This window comes from Podarcis melisellensis, assembly GCF_964234715.1.
Source record: "Podarcis melisellensis genome assembly, chromosome: 5".
NCBI classification, from domain to species: Eukaryota; Metazoa; Chordata; class Lepidosauria; order Squamata; family Lacertidae; genus Podarcis; species Podarcis melisellensis.
Window position 1 is genome coordinate 45,055,669 of NC_138537.1, and position 20,456 is coordinate 45,076,124.

The 20,456-nt window shown below is 43.8% G+C and overlaps 1 protein-coding gene and 1 long non-coding RNA gene across 6 annotated transcripts in view; one reads left to right on the forward strand and one right to left on the reverse strand.

Moving 5' to 3' along the window:
• Positions 1 to 14,605, forward strand: part of LOC309370361 — a 16,753-nt gene extending 2,148 nt beyond the window's left edge. The window contains exons 2-4 of the long non-coding RNA XR_014168524.1: positions 1,556 to 1,652; positions 12,544 to 12,678; positions 13,762 to 14,605. This is a non-coding gene — a long non-coding RNA (uncharacterized lncRNA). The remainder of the gene's footprint in view (positions 1 to 1,555; positions 1,653 to 12,543; positions 12,679 to 13,761) is intronic.
• Positions 1 to 20,456, reverse strand: part of SH3PXD2A (SH3 and PX domains 2A) — a 250,113-nt gene that overhangs the window by 120,472 nt on the left and 109,185 nt on the right. For all 5 annotated transcript variants that reach the window (XM_081911989.1, XM_081911991.1, XM_081911990.1 and 2 more), the window contains 2 exons: positions 17,928 to 18,004; positions 10,696 to 10,787 (listed from right to left, as the gene is read on the reverse strand). In XM_081911989.1, coding sequence (XP_081768115.1) covers positions 10,696 to 10,787; positions 17,928 to 18,004 — 169 coding nt within the window. The remainder of the gene's footprint in view (positions 1 to 10,695; positions 10,788 to 17,927; positions 18,005 to 20,456) is intronic.

Below are 20,456 nucleotides of genomic sequence, written 5' to 3' on the forward strand. Positions count from 1 at the left end.
GAGCTAAGAGCAAGACATGTTTGGGAAACCCGCACTGTGATCAACTCCCATCCAGAAACCTATGTCCCCGCTGTGGAAGGATGTGTGGATCCAGAATTGGCCTCCACAGTCACTTACGGACTTACGGTTCATGGAAGACAATCTTACTTGGCTACGAGTGATTGCCAAAGAAGAAAGAAAACCCTCTTAAGCTTCACCATGCAGAAAATAAACAATCACAACTCACCATGCTCCATTCTTGTCTTTGCTAATTAATTTCTATGACCAAAACTGGGGTAACACACTCTTATCTCTCCTGTTGCTATCCCCTGCCCACCGGTGCTCTTTGAATGGCTGGTTGAAATAACAACATTAATGGTTTTCAGTTGAACTGAAACTATTAGAAAGACGATGGCTCTCAAGAAAAGAGGCATTTTATTTCTGTTGTTTTTGCTGCAGCTGTATGAGTCACATCAGGCTTTCTCTCCCCTCCCCACCCCCAGCCTTATTCTATTAGGAACAATCCCTGGGAAGATTTTGATTCCAGAGAGGGGGAAAGTTGGCAGAAACAACCCAATCCCCATATGTTCTGCATGATTTTAAAAAGGAAGCTAACTGCCTTTAGTTTTGAAGGCCCAACTCCCAAGAATGGCTTTGACCTAGTAAAAGAAAATCAAGAGGTTTCTTCTCTTTTCTTTAAATTTACCCATGACTTCTCATATTCTGTTCCAGGAATGTCTTGGAAGTTTTTCTGGCAACCCTTTTCAGTTGGTGGCAATATTGTGGTTTTCTGCTGGGCACATATCCGGTAAATGCTGGATAGTATCCCAAAACTTGCTTGACAGGGATAGCCAGCCATGACCACCTTGTGTCCTCAAAATGGGGGTTCCAGTAAAGTGACTGTGCACACCTGTGCAGAAGTGCACATTGCCCAGCCATTACCACAGAGTAGAAGTCCAGAAGTAAATATAACTTGGGCCTATAACTTATTTAAAAGTGAACATACCACAGTCAAAGGAATACTCAGCGATAGCTGGGTGGAGTCCAACTGCTTCCCCGCCTCCAAGGCCAACACTTTCTAAAAACCTTGCTGCACCAGTAACACACCGTTCCTGCCTTCGGCCCCCACGCAGGTGCTGCCTGAGGCAAGTCATTTCACCCTGATGCATGGACTTGTTCAATGTTTTATCCGCCAGCGATGGCCTTCACCACCGGTTAAATGTGTGGACCTAATGAAAGAGCAACTTTACAGCCTTATCCTATTTCCTGGATAATACTATGTAGGGAAGTGGGGGGGGGGGTGTGTGGAGAGATTGTGCTGCTGCAACCTCATTAAGTCTCCACTCAATACTGGATCAGCTCTACAGATGCATGCTGCACCTGTGAAGGAACGGAAAAGGCATAGCTGGTTATGTGTGCTGCAAAGCTGTGCATGGCTAGGGAAGGGGAATGAAGAAGAGGGGGCATGTTTAGTTGGCATTGTATCCACAATGCCAGGATGAGGAAGGCTGTTACGTGCATTAGTGCAATGGGGTACTTCATATATTTTCTCCCACTAAAATATGACTCCTTCCAGACTGGGCAACATGGCCAGAAACTCACACTCCCAGACCCAAAAGTAGACACGAAGAAGCAGAGGTTGGAGAAGAGTACAAGCATTTGTTATTCTCAAGGTAAATACTGTATTTTCAGTTGGGTTTTTGTAATTTGGTTTTGTTTGGCACTAGTTTTCTTGCAGACCAGATGCCACTTTCTTATAGGTCATGTTCAAATGGTGCACGCTGTTATTTTCCTGGCTCACCTAGAAACAAAGTGCATCTTGCTTTCTGACAAGTTAAGATCTAACCTTCTGGACAGTTCTGCCAAACCAAACATGAATGCTTAATATTGAAATGTCAAAATCTCCCCTGTAACATGCAACTGAAATGTTCAGTGCTTGGCTGAATATCATTCCTCAACCCCCTTTATCATCTTTCTGTTTGTACTCTGGTTGAAAACTTTAAAAGCCCCAGGCATCCCCTATGAAAAATTAAGCACCAAATGGTACAAAAGATGTTCATTTTCATACACTGACCTAGGTAAAGAGCACATTTTTCAATCCTCCTTTCCCCCACTGCCACTCAGAGATGGGCTAGAAGCCAAGTCTGTGCCGGTAAGCTTGTTTTTCTATTTAAAGTGTTCATTTTTATTAATAACCCTTTAATGTCTACACACTGGCACTGTAGGAGTTGTATTTCCATGTTATGTCATCGGGAGCTATTATGTATTTAATTCCTGAGCCCACAAATCCATATGGACATCATTAAACATATATAGCATAGCATTAAAACTCTGTTCCACCCCCCTCCCAGAAAAAAGCCCAACCCCCAGCTAAGGTCATGGGAAAGAGAAACAGGCAAGCCGGGTGATTTTAGCGTTACATTTAACTATGCACAACTAGGCAGTTTTTTGTGCACAATAGGTTGCGAGTTGCCCTGAGCTTTTGTTGGGAGGGGGACTAATACCTGAGCCAAATAAATAAAAGTGGGGTTGTGTTAATAAACTTGGCAGAGTGTTGAGGCCATAGGGCAAAGCCCTTACCCATGTAAGCCTTGCGTGTGCACCCAGACATATTTACCATATTCAATGTCTGATTTCTGTACAGTATTAGCACACCAGGTGTTGATGGCTTGGGCATGTTTGCTGCTGGCATGCAAGTGTTACACAGAAATGGGTCAGGTTATGTACTATGTACATCTAAATGCACATGGAAAGCTTACAGATGAAGCCCTGGCGGTGTTCAATGACACTTTTTGTGGGGTTGGCCCACAGTAAAAGTTTCTAAAAGATCAATATGTACAATAGTAGAGAGAACAAAGAAATCCACTAAAATACATTTGTAGTTATTTCCCCATAGAAGATGAATCATGAACCCAAATTGTGCTTAAATATCCCATGGGATCAAATTCTCAAGATCAGAATGCATTGGGATAGCCATCCATTTCCCTCTGTCTCCGAAAAGTTACACACCATGCATTTAAAGCACATGACTTCTTCAAAGAATCTTGGGAACCGTAGTTTTCCCCTCACAGAGCCACAATTCCCAGCACCCTCAACAAACTACAGTACCCAGTTTGCAGGAAGAGTAATGAAAGTGGCAAATCCATCAATGAAATGGAAAAAAAAACACATTTTTAGGTGTAATAGACTGGGGGAATTAATCTCATAAAAATTAAAGCTGAAGTTTGAAAAATATTTATTTCCCCGTACATCTAGAAACACCAACACACAAACCTGCAGAATGTCTGTTCCTCATCTGCTGCAAGCATCATAACACACACTTCACTATCAGGGCCTCTTTGATATTTCCATCCGGAAAAGGCAAGCGCTGCCTCCCTGAAGTCTGAAAACTACCTTTTAATCTCCTATTCTCCTTGATCTACTTCTTTTTCCACCACTTGTTCTAGCTCCCCAATGAATTCAAGGATCACTCATCTGTCTAGTTTCTAATGCTCCTTAAAATGCTCGCAAACCTTTCTCAGAAGGGGCTCTTAAATTTAATTCAGGTGACTCCATTCCTTCAAATAGGGCCAGTCACTAGTCTATGCAGGTGATTTTTTTTTTAAGAAGGACTGGGAGAAATAAAACTCTTTAGATGGAGCCACTTGTATGTCCAGATTTCATTATCCATTTCTAGCCTTTTACAGCCTGCTGTGAAGACATGCATTTTAATGGCTTTAGCCCCATCGCTATTTGAACAACAGGGGCTTGATCTGTGTATTGAGACGGAATAAGAGAACAATGGAAGTTTTTCTTTTATGCTTCTGGGCAGCCTAAAAGAAGTTTGCAAGAATGGAGCTCAGCTGTGCTGTGATATTTCCACCACCACTCAGTGGTGGAAAAAGATTAACAGATTAAGGGCCTTACCCAACAAGACAAGTGCACTGTACACATATTCAGGTCCCGTATCTAAGGGTCTACTGCAAACTCAGGATCATGTGAAGAAGATTCATAATCCTCTTCCGCTTCTTTTGATCTCACCATCGCAAGTAGTTGAAGAATCTTAAAAGTGGAAGTGAGAAACTTACCATGCATTTTTTTTTTATGGTAGTTATATTGTGATGTTTATTCATTTGGTGTATTGTTGCCTTAGTAAAGGTAAAGGGACCCCTGACCATTAGGTCCATTCGTGGCCAACTCTGAGGTTGCGGCACTCATCTTGCTTTATTGGCCGAGGGAGCTGGTGTACAGCTTCCGGGTCATGTGGCCAGCATGACTAAGCTGCTTCTGGCAACCAGAGCGGCACAAAGAAACGCCATTTACCTTCCCGCTGGAGCAGTACCTATTTATCTGCTTGCACTTTGACGTACTTTCGAACTGCTAGGTTGGCAGGAGCAGGGACTGAGCAACGGGAGTTCACCCCACTGCGGGAATTCGAACCGCCGACCTTCTGATCAGCAAGTCCTAGGCTCTGTGGTTTAACCCACAGCGTCACCTGCATCCCTTGTTGCCTTAGGAGCATATAATTAGGATGTCATAGCGTTTAATATTACTTAAACTGGGGCAGCTTCACACACATACATGGTTAATTAACATATTTTACAATGACCCTAACTTTACATATTGGTAATGAGAATTCTCATGATGAAAGGTGCCCACTTTTCACTTAACATTCTTGAAACAGATGGACCATATTGTCAATATAACCATGCTGTCTTTTAAGAACTGTTAAGTTCTTAAAATTCTGCTTCCCAATGTGCCATTCTCTACTCCAGGTCACTGGATTCCCCATCATTATTCAACAAAGCAATTGCTTTTGGTTCTAACTTTAAGCCTACAATCTTTTTTAAAGTAATAGGGAGGTCGGATTACCAGCAAGTAGTTTCCAGTGGTTTCCTGACAATTTTTCAGAGAACCCACAAGACTCTAATTAAAAGCAAATGCAATTGGACAGATAAAATATCCTGAGGTTCACCACAATGCTTTGATGTCTGCCTTCTGAGGAGGGTGTTGAAATCTCTTGAATATGGGATATATACCACAGTTGACTCTTGCAGTTGCCCTTCATTGGCTTAGGCTAGAATACTTAGTGCCACTTCCAAGGATATGAGAGTCACAAACTGAATGGCTTGAACCCTGGTTTTCACATTCCAAGGAGGTGCCTCTGCAAAGTAAACTTTCTTACTCAGCCCTTCCACAGCTGCCCTGGTTAATAGATCACATGAATTCAACACGAGTACATCAAACTGACCTATATCGCAACATGAAGTATTTATTTAGTGCTTTGGGGATGTTCAAGATGTTTAATAGAATCCTAGTCATGTTCGTCTCTCCCTTCCCTCCTTGATAACTTGAGCACTCATCCTGTTCATCCCATTGTCTCAGCTGCCTCATGCTTTCCTCTCCCTAGCTTCCTCCTTTGCCCCATGCTTTTAGGCCGGCTTCCTCACTCACTGCCATGGCCATTATCTCAATCTTGTGTTCTGCTAGAACAATCTTTTCTCTAACATGATCACAGTCATAATGGCATTTCCTCTGGTAGCTGAGGCCCCGTTCTGAAAATCAGGTCTAGGGTTATCTGTGAAATTTCAATTAAATCAGAAGCTCTGATAGTTTGATAAGCTGCCTGTCGTTTTGAGTCAAAACATGAGGTTATTTGATCTGCTGTTTGTGTTTCTGGGGGCCAGAGTGCATCAAAGACCATCAGTGCAGACAGGCAGAGAGACTGATGATGTGGTGGTGACTTTACCAAGCAGTTTTTGACATTTATCTCTTGGATACGGTATTCTTTAAAGCACCTAAAAGCTACCTACTTATCTTAAAAGAAATTAAAACTTTTTTTTTTTAAAAAAAGAAAAGAATGTGGCCTTGTTCGGATATTTTCTTTGAAGAAGAAATAATTTAGAGATACTGGGATGTTTGAGACATAATGCCAAACCACAGCTTAGTGCCACATGAGGGAGACTTGAGCCTCACACAGGGCTCATCCACAGTTTTGCTTCACCCGTATTTTGATTGTATTGTACCAATTAATTCACCCTAGTCTGAGAGCTTTTTGCATTGTTATGTGACTGTCCCTTGCAGAAATATGATCTTACCCACTGAGTTGGATCTTTTCAGATGTGTGGAAAATCTGAAGAGAGATTTTGCTTAACCAAACTTCAATTGAGTGGGTAAGATCAGATTTTTCCAATGCACAGGTATGGAACAACAAGAAAAGCTCTTGGACCCAGAGGAATTAATACACAGTATGATCAAAATACAGGCCAAGCCAAAGTGTGGGTGAGACCTCAGGCTCACAGGCTCCTTCCTCCTTCCCCTTTCCTTTCATGACAGGATCCCCTCCTAGCTTCAGGCATTGTTCACAATTTCATCTGAACCAGCAAACCATGGTTTGCCTTGTCCTACAAACCAGTATGGAAACTAGGATCAAACCATGGTTTGCAATCCTAGTTTGTGGCGTTAGGTTTTGCAGATAGTTTTGCAGGTTTGTACAAAGTGGCAGACAGTGGTTTGCCACAAACAAGGAAGGGAGGGAAGAAATTTCAGCCTGTACGGCAAAGAGAGAAAGCATGAGCTCAAGCGTCTTTAAAAGCTTGTACGCATTGCACCAATCATGGTTTGATATTACATCTGAACCAGGCCACTGAGTGCTTTTCTTACAAATAGCACGTACAGAATATATGAGGAGTTTAACAGATAAGCTCAGATACAAAATAGGGGCATCTTTTCTAGTCAATAAATGTTATCAATTAATCATGAATTGTATTAATTAAAACTGTGTAGCTTCGCATATGAATAATAAAAAAGCTTTTTTGAAGGACAGGGTTATGTCAAAGTAGGTCACACTTGAAGTAGATCCAGTGGGCTTAAAATCACTCATAACCAACAAGTGCATTGATTTCAGTGGGTTTGCTCCGAGTGTGAGTGAGATACAGCCCAATCTTTCTTTCACTGATGATTATGTACCGTATTTTCCGCACCATAGGACGCACTTTTTCCCTCCTAAAAAGCAAGGGAAAATGTGTGTGCGTCCTATGGAGCGAATGCAGGCTTTCGCTGAAGCCTGGAGAGTGAGAGGGGTCGGTGCGCACCAACCCCTCTCGCTCTCCAGGCTTCAGGAAGCTATCCGCTAGCCGTGGGAGACCCAGCTCTCCCACGGCTAGCGGAGCGCTGCATTAATCCCGAAGCTTGGGGCGTGCGGAGCTCAGCACGCCCCAAGCTTCTGGGTGCCGGCAAGGTCTCCGCTAGCCGTCTAGACCTTGCCGGCACCCAGAAGCTTGGGGCGCGCTGAGCTCCGCACGCCCCAAGCTTCGGGATTAGCGCTCCGCTAGCTCCGTCTAGGCTGCGGATAGCAGCCTGCTTCCCGGAGCGTCAGGCGCCCTGAAAGCAGAGCGCCCGGCGCTTCGGGAACACATCCGCAGCGTGGGGAGCCTTGCAGGAGTTCCCCGCAGGGCTCCCCACGCTGCGGATAGCAGCCTGCTGCCCGGCGGGTGGGGCGCCCTGAAGCAGAGCGCCCCGCGCGCCAGGCAGACATCCGGAGAGTGGGGAGCCCTGCAGGAGTTCCCTACAGGGCTCCCCACGCTGCGGATAGCAGCCTGCTTCCCGGAGCGTCAGGCGCCCTGAAAGCAGAGCGCCCGGCACTTCGGGCACACATCCGCAGCGTGCGGAGCCTTGCAGGAGTTCCCTACAGGGCTCCCCACGCTGCGGATAGCAGCCTGCCGCCCGGCGGGTGGGGCGCCCTGAAGCAGAGCGCCCCTCGCGCCCGGCACACATCCGCAGCGTGCGGAGCCCTGCAGGAGTTCCCTGCAGGGCTCCCCACGCTGCGGATAGCAGCCAGCTTCCCGGAGCGTCGGGCGCCCTGAAAGCAGAGCGCCCGGTGCTTCGGGAATACATCCGCAGCATGGGGAGTCTTGCAGGAGTTCCCTGCAGGGCTCCCCACGCTGCGGATAGCAGCCTGCTGCCCGGCGGGTGGGGCGCCCTGCAGCAGAGCGCCACTCGCGCCCGGCACACATCCGCAGCGTGCGGAGCCCTGCAGGAGTTCCCTGCAGGGCTCCCCACGCTGCGGATAGCAGCCTGCTGCCCGGCGGGTGGGGCGCCCTGAAGCAGAGCGCCCCTTGCACACATCCGCAGTGTGCGGAGCCTTGCAGGAGTTCCCTGCAGGGCTCCCCACGCTGCGGATAGCAACCTACCGCCCGGCGGGTGGGGCGCCCTGAAGCAGAGCGCCCCGCGCGCCAGGCAGACATCCGGAGAGTGGGGAGCCCTGCAGGAGTTCCCCACAGGTCTCCCCACGCTGCGGATAGCAGCCTGCTTCCCGGCGGGTGGGGCGCCCTGAAGCAGAGCGCCCCTCGCACCGGGCACACATCCGCAGCGTGCGGAGCCTTGCAGGAGTTCCCTGCAGGGCTCCCCACGCTGCGGATAGCAGCCTGCCGCCCGGCGGGTGGGGCGCCCTGAAGCAGAGCGCCCCTCGCACCGGGCAAACATCCGCAGCGTGCGGAGCCTTGCAGGAGTTCCCTGCAGGGCTCCCCACGCTGCGGATAGCAGCCTGCTCCCTGGCGGGTGGGGCCCACTGAAGCAGAGCGCCCCGCGCGCCAGGCAGACATCAGCCAGCCCCACAAGCTCGGGGGACAGCAGGGAGGCGCAGCGCCACTATCCCTCTGTTCATCGACCTGGTTTGGTTTCCCTGACCTGCTTTTGGGGGGGAAATAAAGGGAAAATTTTTTTCCTTTATTTCCCCCCCAAAAAACTAGCTGCGTCCAATGGTCCGGTGCGTCCAATCGTGCGAAAAAAAGGGGAAACGCTTCTCATGAGATGGCACTAGTCACCTGCAGTTTTATAAACAATACATTGTGTGTGTGTGTGTGTGTGTGTGTGTGTGTGTGTGTGTGTGTGTGTTGCCTGGAAAATCAGTTTTTAGTTAGTCACTCAAAAGGTGTGTGATCACGCATGCACTTGGGGCAGAAAGGGCTCCACTTCCTCCCATTTTTAAACACATAAATAAATCTTTGCATGTAAGAGGAATGTTGGTGTCTGATAACCTCCTTCTACCTCTAGGTCAGGATGAGAACATCTGGCTGGACTACCAATATAAATTCAATTATATACCATGGTAAAACAGTTCAGATCTCCAAAGATATCAATTACTTTGCTGGAAACCAGAGAGCAGATCAATAAGTGCAAAAGCAATTTTCAGAAACAGGCATATTTCTTTTTCTTGAAAGCAGAGTGGATAGGTGAATAGAACTACCTTTCTTATGCAGAACATTATGGAATTAGCGATGCAGCGTGACAACCAGCTGTAGTGATCTATTTGCACAATGGATTTCAATTTGTGTAAACAGGGCTCATTCTTCCTCCCCTACTCCAAGAATCTGCCCATGTGCCCCTAAAATATACTCTGAAGGCTGGAGGACCCTTCTGGAGTAGATTGTGAGGTACGGCGATTGCAGGGAGAAGGGGAGGGGAGGCAATTCCATTGCATCTGCTGGTGAAATGTCAGATTTCATGCACAACTGGCTTCCTGTCCAATCACAATATTTTGAATTAGGTATTCCGTTAGATGCATAACATTTTTATTACCTTGTTTGTTTGTTTGTTTAGCTAGCTAGTTAGCTTGATAGATGCTCAACCACTTTCAAGGTTCATCATTTAAAATCTGATCAGAACAGGGCCCACATACCTGTTCCCAGCTGAAATACTCCCAAAGTTGCAGAAAATATATAAGGAGGAAAAAATCCTGTAGGGCTAACCACAGCTTTGCGGGTGAAATTAGGTCAGGAAAACAACATGAAGAAAATAGTTCGAATTTACTCCAGCACTACTGCTCCAATCCCTCCACCCCCACTTACTGATGTTTTAAGATGAAAATATTTGGACATACATAATGTGTAATTTAGCTTTATATCACCTGGTAGTTGCATCCCACTAGTAAGCAGCTGCAATACAGATGAGGCAGAGGAACATTCACAACTCCTTCCTAGGTACACTTGATGCCCTTTTGTTGGGTTGACAGAGTACTAGGAGGCCAGAGAGGATAGCTCATTTGGTAGAGCATGAGACACTTGATCTGAGAGTTGTGAGTTTGAGCCCCACATTGGAGGGGGGGAGAACCCCCCCCCCGCTAATTACAGTCTGCTGGGAGGAGATATATAACACAAATAATATAGTTATTGGTAATTCAGCAGAATGGTAGGTATATTTCTCTTCTGCATCCAGCAGAATCTGCTCTCTTGGTGTGATTGAGTTTGCTTTCGGCTTCCAAAAAATAGGCTCTCCGGATATTGTATCCGTCATGGATCATAATCAGAGCCTTGCAAATCATCTTTGAGCACTCAGATATACTCATGTATATCTGGTAAGGTAGACGGTGATTAAAACTTGATATTTTAACTGGCAGGATTTCCTTCAGCTGATAAAGCCAATACTTTTATGACTTTAATGATTCCTTGGAAGAACACAATTAGGCAAACTAACAAAGCGAGAAAAGTTCTGTCCTCTGACCTATGATTAAACAGATGCCAAGTTTGTTTCAATTTTCCCCTTGCATAAGCGCGCGCGCGCACACACACAGACTTACATGTGCCAAATTATAGTCTCATTTCCCTGGGAATTAAAAGCTTAAAATAAAACCAAGTGTTCTTCCATCCTCTGGATGCGATAAAATGCAATGACCTTTAGCTTCCTTCCTCGCTAACAAAATTGGAGAAGTGTAGCAGCAAAAGCAACAATGGAACTTACTCTTTAGGAGGGTTTAGGTCCTCTGGTCTGGTCTCAAAGAACTGAAAGACTTCATCACACTGTGAAATGTGAGGGGGAAGCTTCACCAATGCCTGTTTTTAAATATATATAAGGGAAAGTCAGTTTTTAAAAATATGCCAAGTAACAAGAATTTACTTATTTTTTTAAAAAAGTTTTGGATCATATCAACTCAGAAATGTTAGTGAATAAAAACAGGATGACATAAAAACACAAATTGGACTTATAAACTTGGTCTTCAAGCCGATTCACAGCTGTCGATCCTTGTTCAATATTCCCCAACCTTGGGCCCCAGATGTTTTTACACTACAATCCCCATCATCCCCAGGCAATATGGCCACAGGTCAGGGGTGATGGGAGGTGTAGTCCAGCAACACCTTGAGACCAAAAGGTTGAAAAAGCCTGCTTTAGTTGGTCGTCCCTTTCTAGGCACGGGACAAGCAGAAATGTAGACTAGTCCTTAGCAATGGGGAATTTTCAAAGAGAAAGACACCATATCTTGTAATGGTATCATTAGCTGGTACAAAAGGAAGAAACAATCTTATGCTCTATATTTAAATAAGCACAAAAGCTAGCTGTTCTGGGTCAAAACATACCTATACTATTCTTGTTTAATGTTTCGTTAAAAAAACAGAGTCCTTGACATTATAATCTCACTCATTTCATAATTCACTTAAAGATGCTTTACTTTGAACATTTGACCTATTGTAGTTTACTTTGCTTTACTTTGAACATTTGACCTATTGTAGTTATAGATGGGCAAGGTGCCATTTTATACTTCCCAATGCCTCCAACCAATTAATTTACTTGAGATTTATATCCTGTTCCAAGAGCACTGTTGTGCATCATGGTTTTGAGTCTTGATGAAAGGTTCAGATATCCTTTGATCATTATCCTGTGCAAAATGATGCCATGGTGATCCACGTCTATTATTTATTTATTTCTCAAAAAAGGTATTAGGAATACTTCCTTCCAATTTCCAATGGCTGGTGTTTATGCACAGGATCAGACAGAACAATTTTGACTTCCCAGATTGCAAAGAGATTTAAACAAATCAGCAAGGATAATGGGTAGGAGTTTTTTTACTATTTTTTCTAAGGGCTCGTCCACACTACTGCTTCTCACGTGCCTATAAAGCACATGTCTGAGAGGTTTTCTGTTTGACCAATGCTTTATGCAAATGGAAATCCATGGAAAACCCAATTGCTGTTCGCTCCTAATGAGAGCTAAAGAGTGGTTTTCCCCAGGGAAAAGTATGAGTAAGCCCTGAGACAGGTTGTCACCAAAGAGTTCAGTATAACCAAATCTTCTCAGACTTGTTATAAACCCATTCACCAGAATGAGGTTGCCTGGCTTATCTGGATGTAAAAGCAGATTTTTAAAATTGGTTTTTTTCTCTAGATAGGTCTTCACCGTTATCTACCGTTATCTACGGTAACTCTTTTACTATGTGCCTGATTTATAGTGCTCTGATACCTTGTTCTGTAATGATGCATATTTTTTTAAGCAATTGCTTTTCATTGTTTCTTTATGTTTGTTGATCTTGTTAGTTGCCTTTCATGTTTGGGGAAAAAAATTCTTTCCATTATTTAATGAAATTTGATAAGGTTTGTTTATTTACGTTGCCTGTTTATATACTGTTTAATCACCTAAGTGATGCATATACATATTACGGGTGGGGACGGACCATGCAGTGGATAGGATCAATTAAAATTAATCATAAAAACAGAAGATCAGTTTGACTGCAATTATATTGCCATGATGTGATTTGAAAATGTGAGCTTGACTGTGATTATATCCACGATTTATGATATGATTTTCTTGGCACAGGAGTTAAGAAAGTCCACCCAGACTGTTAGAAGACCCCCATATTTCCTTCTTTTTCATGGCTTCCTGCCTGCACTAGGAGCCAAAAAAATCCCAGAACCTTTTATGCTGTTTTACTTCTGTGCATGGTGATTAGAGGTAAATACTTTTCATTAATTGTGTGAAATACTGGTATTGTTTCCATATAACCAATAGGGAGGAATTGCTGAAACTATAAAAGCTGGTATAGCCCACAACCATGCAAGGGCACTCTGAGATCCCTGTGTTTGCATTCAGATGCCTGTGTTAATCCAATCCATGGTTTGCAGGATCAGGCACTGTACATGCATAATCCCTCCTCTCCTTTCCCCTTCAGTGCTTGGTTTAATGAAACACATCCTGATTTTATGAGCCAAATAAGGATTGCAAGCCAAAGTTTAAACTTGAATTTGCAATTTTGGTCTGGAAATTCAAACCAGTTTGTAGTCTGACAAACCAGTAAGTGTTCCATTAAGATGGGCCTGCTTATAGGAAGAAAGGTGAGGAAAGAGTGAGTTCATACAAAGCTTGTCCCCAAGACTTTGTTGAACAACTAGACAGCATGACATCTGAATAGAACCTGTGTAGATTGTTTCTGCAATTGAGCTAGCCTCACACAGCACCAGTAGTGCAAATTGTCCTTACACAATCTAGTGGGGTTGGGCTGCAAGCAATAGCTTTGTTGTAAGCGACAGCTATATCAATTTGCTTCTTTTACTTCAAAACAGAAGATATATGTACTTTGCGACTGGAGAAGATAAACACACCATTTCTTGGGGGTTTTTTTCCCCCTAAGGAAAAGGTTAATGAAATGTCAAGACATTGCTGTGAGAGTAAAGGCTACGTAGCCCTGCTCACATTTGTCAATTTTTCAAAAGGCTAAAAGATCCCTGTAGCACTTGAGTGGAGGGAGAGGGAGCAAACAGCCTCTAAAGCGTTTGGGGAATATTGTTGTTTTGAAATCTCAAATGCTTTTTAAAAGCTCACAAAACGGCAGGGACATCAGAGTGGGAAAATTGTCACTCATCAAGTACTGTTTTAACAGGCACTATCGAAAGGTGTCAATGATACTCACGGAACCACATTCTGCAAGTGCCTCTACATTCTGGGCTCAAGTGGTTTTGGAGTCGTTCCCTTGGGAAGTGTAATTCTATTAGAGGGCAAAGGCTTTTTAATGCTTATTTATTTATTTTGTTGGATCAGGATACTGGGCTGAAGAGACTTTGGTCTGAATGATCCAGAAGGACATCAGAAGGAATTAAGTAGCAGAGGACGGGGGCATGGAGAAGGGGAATGGACAAGGTAGCAAAGAAGCCACTGGCTTAACAAATGGAATTAAATGTTTTGGCAAATAAGAATGGAAAAGGCATTATATGCATTAACAGTGCAAGATACATTGCAAACACATTTAGAGAGGCTTTATGTGACCACAACAGTTGAGAACCCTTACTAAAGAATGAAATGTGTCTGGTATAGAAAGCCTATGAAGAAGTAGCTCATTATTTCAGATTGGGGGAAACTGCAAAGATGAAAGAAGAAAGCTGCTTCAGATGGGCCCTGGAAGAGTTCAATTCACACAAAAATAATGCCAAGTTTGCTAACAGGAAAATGATCCAGGGAGATAAATTCCAGTGGGCAAGAAATATTTACAAGCGCAGCTCACACAGTCTTGCTGATTACCAGGCAAAACATTCAGAGTTCTGTTGTTTGTGTTTATATACATGAAAAGATAGATCCCTTACTGTGCCTGATCCTCAACTTGCCTCTGGAAAGACTTCCATTACGGTGCCAGAAAGAGCCTAATTATCAAAGTTGAGTTATTTACTTTAGCAGCTGTATGGCTATGAAACATATCACATGGGTTCTTGGGAGGTCTGCTGAGCAGAGGTAGCCTGGGCATCTCCCGTTCTTCACTTTCAAAGATTCCAGTCAGCTATACAGCAGATCTGATTTTGAAAGTAATATTTGCCATGAGCTTCTCTATATGCAGAGATTGGTGTGCTTTGATTTGCATTGCTTCTTTCTGATGAATAAAATAAATTCCATATCTGCCTTTTCTAGGGCATAATTTGGAAAAATGATTTGATGTGTCCAAATATGGCCTGGTACCAATTCCATGTCGGGGGACGCGGGTGGGCTGTGGTCTAAACCACAGAGCCTAGGGCTTGCCGATCGAAAAGTTGGTGGTTTGAATCCCCGCTACAGGGTGAGCTCCCGTTGTTCGGTCCCAGCTCCTGCCCACCCAGCAGTTCGAAAGGACGTCAAGTGCAAGTAGATCAATAGGTACCAGTCTGACGGGAAGGTAAATGGCATTTCTGTGCGCTGCTCTGGTTTCGCCAGAAGCAGCTTAGTAATGCTGGCAACATGACCCGGAAGCTGTCTGCAGACAAACACTGGCTCCCTCAGCCGATAGAGTGAGATGAGCACGCAACCCCAGAGTCGTCTGCAACTGGACCTAACAGTCAGGGGTACCTTTACCTTTACCAAGTCCATGCTACATATATATATATATACACTGTGTGAATTTGAGGTAGTGATCTACTGACAGTAATACCATTGTGGCAGCAGCAATCAAGGATTGCATTAGACTTTTATGGAAATGTCCACAGTCCAATCATCATCTTAAGACAGGTTTGCTATATATTTGCCAAATGCACATGGCATGAAATTGGCTCTAGACCATTCACATCTATAACACAGTACAGAAGTTAGGTCCTAACAACTATACCAAGTTATTATGTGTTAAACTAGGGCCAGAAAGAACCCATTTAAAACCCTTCTCTGCCACGAAGTCCAATCATCATCTTGCACCTATTTCACAGGATTGTTGTGAGAGTAACCACAAAACTGTCCAATGTGAAGTTTTTGTGTTTTATAAATTTTATTTTTCTTATCTACATGTTGGTCATATTTTGGCAGGTTTTAGTCTGATAGAGACTTTCACAGAGATACCCTCACACATTGCTACAAGCCAAGGGGCAGCTGAAGAGTTCTGAGGCTAACCAGAGTGGAGTTACACTGCAAACCTTTCGGCCACCCCTTCAAATTCTCTTTTTCGCGGTCTATGTTGCGGTTTGTTTTCTTTTATTTATTTTGTAAGAGGCACAAATATTTCCTGGTATATTATTCCCTAACTTTGGATTCAATCATACAAGTTCCAGTGCATGTTAGTTGCACTACATCCCAGAGAGCACCACTGTAGCTGGAGCAGCATTGTGTGTGTTAGAAAAAAGGGCTGTGTTTGTACGTTGTGATAAACCACGTTGCCATGCAAGCTACACCTGCTGAAATTCACAACTATCAGAGGTGCAAGGGCCTCCCTCTTTTTCACCATGCCACCCTAGCTGACTTGTACACTGGGCATAATATGATGTCTCCAATTAGTGGGCATTTGCATGATCACATTCCATATCATGTGAGTTCATAGAATCAACTGTGAATCTCAGTAGACAAGGGACTGCTGCTTTTTTAATAACTACAGTGTTGCCGATGGAACAGCCCTACTAACATTCAATCAGTATAGATGCACACATACACACACAATCTTCATGTCAAGCTGCAGCTTGTACTTCGTTCAGTATCAATTAGAATTTTTAAGAAAAAAGGGGGCCTGACTTCGCTGCAAGGGGACAGATTTGGTAGATTCCACTGACACAGATAGTAAACAAGGCCAAGATGAATACTGACTAGCAGTTAGGTAGCCTTTGTTATCACAGCCATAAATGATATAACAATTTCTCAAGCATGTATTTCTCAGACACGTCCCTTGCGCCAGTAAGGAACTGTCTGCTTCTCAAACAATTGCATCTTAGATAAGTAACCAATGTCTGCTTTCTGGGTGGGGTCAGAGGCCACCTCTACAATCTTGGAGTGAATTCCTGCTTTCTGAGCAGCACGTCTGTTCAGTGAACCCATGACATTATTTCATATGCACATGTTTTGCACAGTTCCTGTCTGAACGATTAATGTGAAGGATACAGTGTGAGTACACGTGGTTACAGCCATTACGCCTTCATTTGCCAGACACTGCATCAATTGTTGCACAAAAGGCTTGATCTCATAAGATAAGGTTTTAGTTCCGTTTTCCCTAGCCAGAGGGTTGAGAATTAATGCTATCTTTTCTTTGGGTCTCGAGCTCTTAGAACTTTGATGCATTTTGCTATCAATACGCTTCTACCACATTATATTGCCTAAAACTATACTGGGGGAAGGGGAGGGGAGCAGAAGCTGAACTAATTTTAGAGACCCTGTTTGACCCTCTATTGGTCAGCAAGTGCTAACACCATGGGCATCATATCTTTGCCTCTGTTTAACCATGCTCAGTGAGGGCATTTATAAGATCAATTAATGTAGACTGGTTACTTCCTGATACTCTTTGAGTCTTTGTTCATATGATCAGGATCCAAAAGAATGAGGATATATGCACACACACCATTCTAATACAAACAGCATTTATATTAATTGTGTGCATATTTGGCTGAACAGTGGAGTAAAAAAATCCTTTAAATCAATAAGTACTATTTTGAAAACACATCACGATGATTGTGAAAGGGGCCCAATTATGTGTATGGTGACTGAGAAGTAAGCCCCACTGAATTTTTACGGAGTTTACTCAAAAGTAAATGTGCATAGGATTTGCAGCCAGAGAGAAGCAAGAGACAGTTTGATTTTAAGGAGCAGCAGGCCTTTGTAACTTACTTTGAAAAACCACAGTTTCTAGATGTAGCAGCTGGCAACCTCACAGGAGTGAACCTCCAAGGATTCCAGCTCCAGGATGTACAGCAGCTTCCTCTCTAGTCTTTGACCTATAAAGCTCTATAGGTGAGGTATACCTATTAAGCGTCCTCCTTTCTTTCCTTCTTCCATTAGAAATAATACTGAATGAACATGCCTCCTGCAGGCACTGGGTCAAGGTGATCAATCATGTAAATAGTTACTTTTAAGAAGAAAGGAAATACTTTGAAAAATACCATGGGAGTCTTCAGTAGAACTGTGTAACACTGGATGTTCTAGATTATGATGGGATGGGAACACATTGCCACAGGAGTTATTTAAGAAATAATTAAATGTCATAGGGGTGTTGACATCACTTAAGAGAGAGGACTATATTATATATGTCCTTTTCCACTATACACCACTGGAACTCAAAGGGCGCATTCTGAAGGGTAAGCAGCATTTTCATCTTCCTTTATTTTTCAGATTCAGATTACAGTTAATTCAACTATGCATCTTTTGTTTGTGTGAGAGGGAAACTCTGCAGACATACCAGTAAGCTAAAACAGTCCCGTTCCCCTCTAAATATGCTTGGGTGACCATCTCTCATTGTGTTCTGTCAGTTATCACTCTCCTAAGAAGATAAGAATTCTTACCCTGCAATAGTCATCAATAGGTCGTAGCCTCTTCACAGCGACATCTCGAATGTGACTTCTCCGGAATAGGATTTTACCTAGGGGGGAAAAGAGGATGTAGAAATTGAGCAGGTGCATCCTAGACAACACTTTGACTATTTGAGCCCAGGTGTGAAGAAAAAGGTTAGAAAGTTGGATCTCTTCATAATGCCATCTCTAAATGAGTAAGGCTTGTGGCAGAACAAGAGGTCTGACAGTTTGGATTCGTTACACTTTTTCAGAAAATGTGTGAAATAAGGCTGTCTATCAGATTTTTAGTACTGCAGGCATCGGTACCCAGTCAAAGGTGTAAGCATGGGTAGGCAAACTAAGACCCAGGGGCCGGATCCAGTCCAATCGCCTTCTAAATCCGGCCTGCGGACGGTCTGGGAATCAGCATGTTTTTACATGAGTAGAATGTGTGCTTTTATTTAAAATGCATCTCTGGGTTATTTGTGGGGCATAGGAATTCATTCTCCCCCCCCCCAAATATATATATATATATATATATATATATATATATATATATATATATATGCAGGTTTTGGTGTCCTCGGGTGTCTTCCCGTGTAAAAGTTGGGGTGTCTAGGCGACGTTTCGACGAGGTCTCACTCGTCATCTTCAGGCTGGTGCTTTCGGCTTCTTGTTACTGGAACAGAGCAGGATCTCAGTGTTTGAGTTCCTATAAATACTGTTGAGGGGGTGTGGTGTATAGCCTCCAATGTTCTGGGCAGAGAGGAAGTTCCCAGGCTAGTGTGCCTTTTCTTTCACACTAGCCTGGGAACTTCCTCTCTGCCCAGAACATTGGAGGCTATACACCACACCCCCTCAACAGTATTTATAGGAACTCAAACACTGAGATCCTGCTCTGTTCCAGTAACAAGAAGCCGAAAGCACCAGCCTGAAGATGACGAGTGAGACCTCGTCGAAACGTCGCCTAGACACCCCAACTTTTACACGGGAAGACACCCGAGGACACCAAAACCTGCATTCCTGTACCCGTGAAAATCTACGAAAGCATATATATATATATATATATATACAGAGAGAGAGAGAGAGAGTGTGTGTGTGTGTGTGTGTGTGTGTGTGTGTGTGTGTGTGTTCGGGCCCCCCACAAGGTCTGAGGGACAGTGGACCGGCCTCCTGCTGAAAAAGTTTGCTGACTCCTGGTGTAAGGAATCAGGGCTCAGAACAGTGAGGTCTGAATGCAGGACCCTGGTGTCCTACTGTCTGAACCAGCCTGCCTGGAAACAGCTGCACCAGATGGCTGGAGAATAATACATACAGAACCATCCATTCTGACTAGATCCTACAAAGACAGGGTCTGAAAAATGAATCAGGAAAACCTGATCACGGTTGTCTATGAGCTGGTAATTTCCAGGTTGGATACTGTAATAACCCTGCATCTATTTCAAGGGTTGCATGTGTTTGCAGGATCAGGACCAGGTTCTCATCAACAGCTGGCTGGTGATGGCTGCTCTAACAATACTTGCTGTCTCTTTGGAGGATAAGAGAATGCATTCCAGCACCCCTCAGTAGCTGGCAAAATATCAATTTGGTGGGTCTGGGTGTGATTAAGAAGACCTGTCAGGCTAAACGAAAGGAGGATTAAACTGGGGGATTAAACTGCATAAATCATGTGTAAGTTTTGCTTCACTTCTCATTCCACTACACCAGCACAAGGCAACATGGGATACATGCCTTGTTTTTTCTCGCAATATGGGACCAGGAATGTGAGGCTTAGTTTAGGGCAAACTGCTGCACAGAAGGACACTATAAAAACATCCTATTTTTGTGGGGTTGTGGTGGTCATTACTGTTTTTACACTACAACAGCCCCCACTTTTTCAGCATTCCAACTAACTGGTGTGCTGGGCAAGCTAAGCAGAAGGTTTAATAATGCGTCATGTGGAAATAGTGCGGATTGTGAACAACTCCCATTCCCCAGTTTCTAATCCAAGCCACAAAGTGAAAACCAGACTGGTGGTGGCCATATTTTACAAAATATAAAGCAGCCATAGGTGTGGAACACATGAAAGGCCTCCTGAACTTGTAATTCAACTTCGCTAAACAGTTTACAAGAAGGCTCATTCCTGCCAACAGCTCCAAAGTACCATAATAGATACAAGGTTTGGACATGAGAAACAAGGCAAGTGTAATGTTATTGTGTGGAACAGAGTAATAAAACAAAATAGAATAAAATAAAAAGGATGGGGTAAGGTTCTAGGATATGCCATATCTGCATTCATTCTTTAAATGCTGCTGCTGCTGCTCTCTAATGGAAGAGAGATTGAGAAGTCATCTGTAGACCACTTAGGCTGGCAAAAAGACCCCACACCATACCCAGTTCAGGAGAAAGGCAGGGATTAATAAGAATAATGATTTAACCATTATTGCCCCTGGAGAACTCAGCAGGCAGGAGGAGGAGAAGGATGGGGACAAAACCAGAACAATTTGGCTCTACCCAGGGCTTTTTTCAGCCAGAACTCATTGGAACTCAGTTCCGGCACCT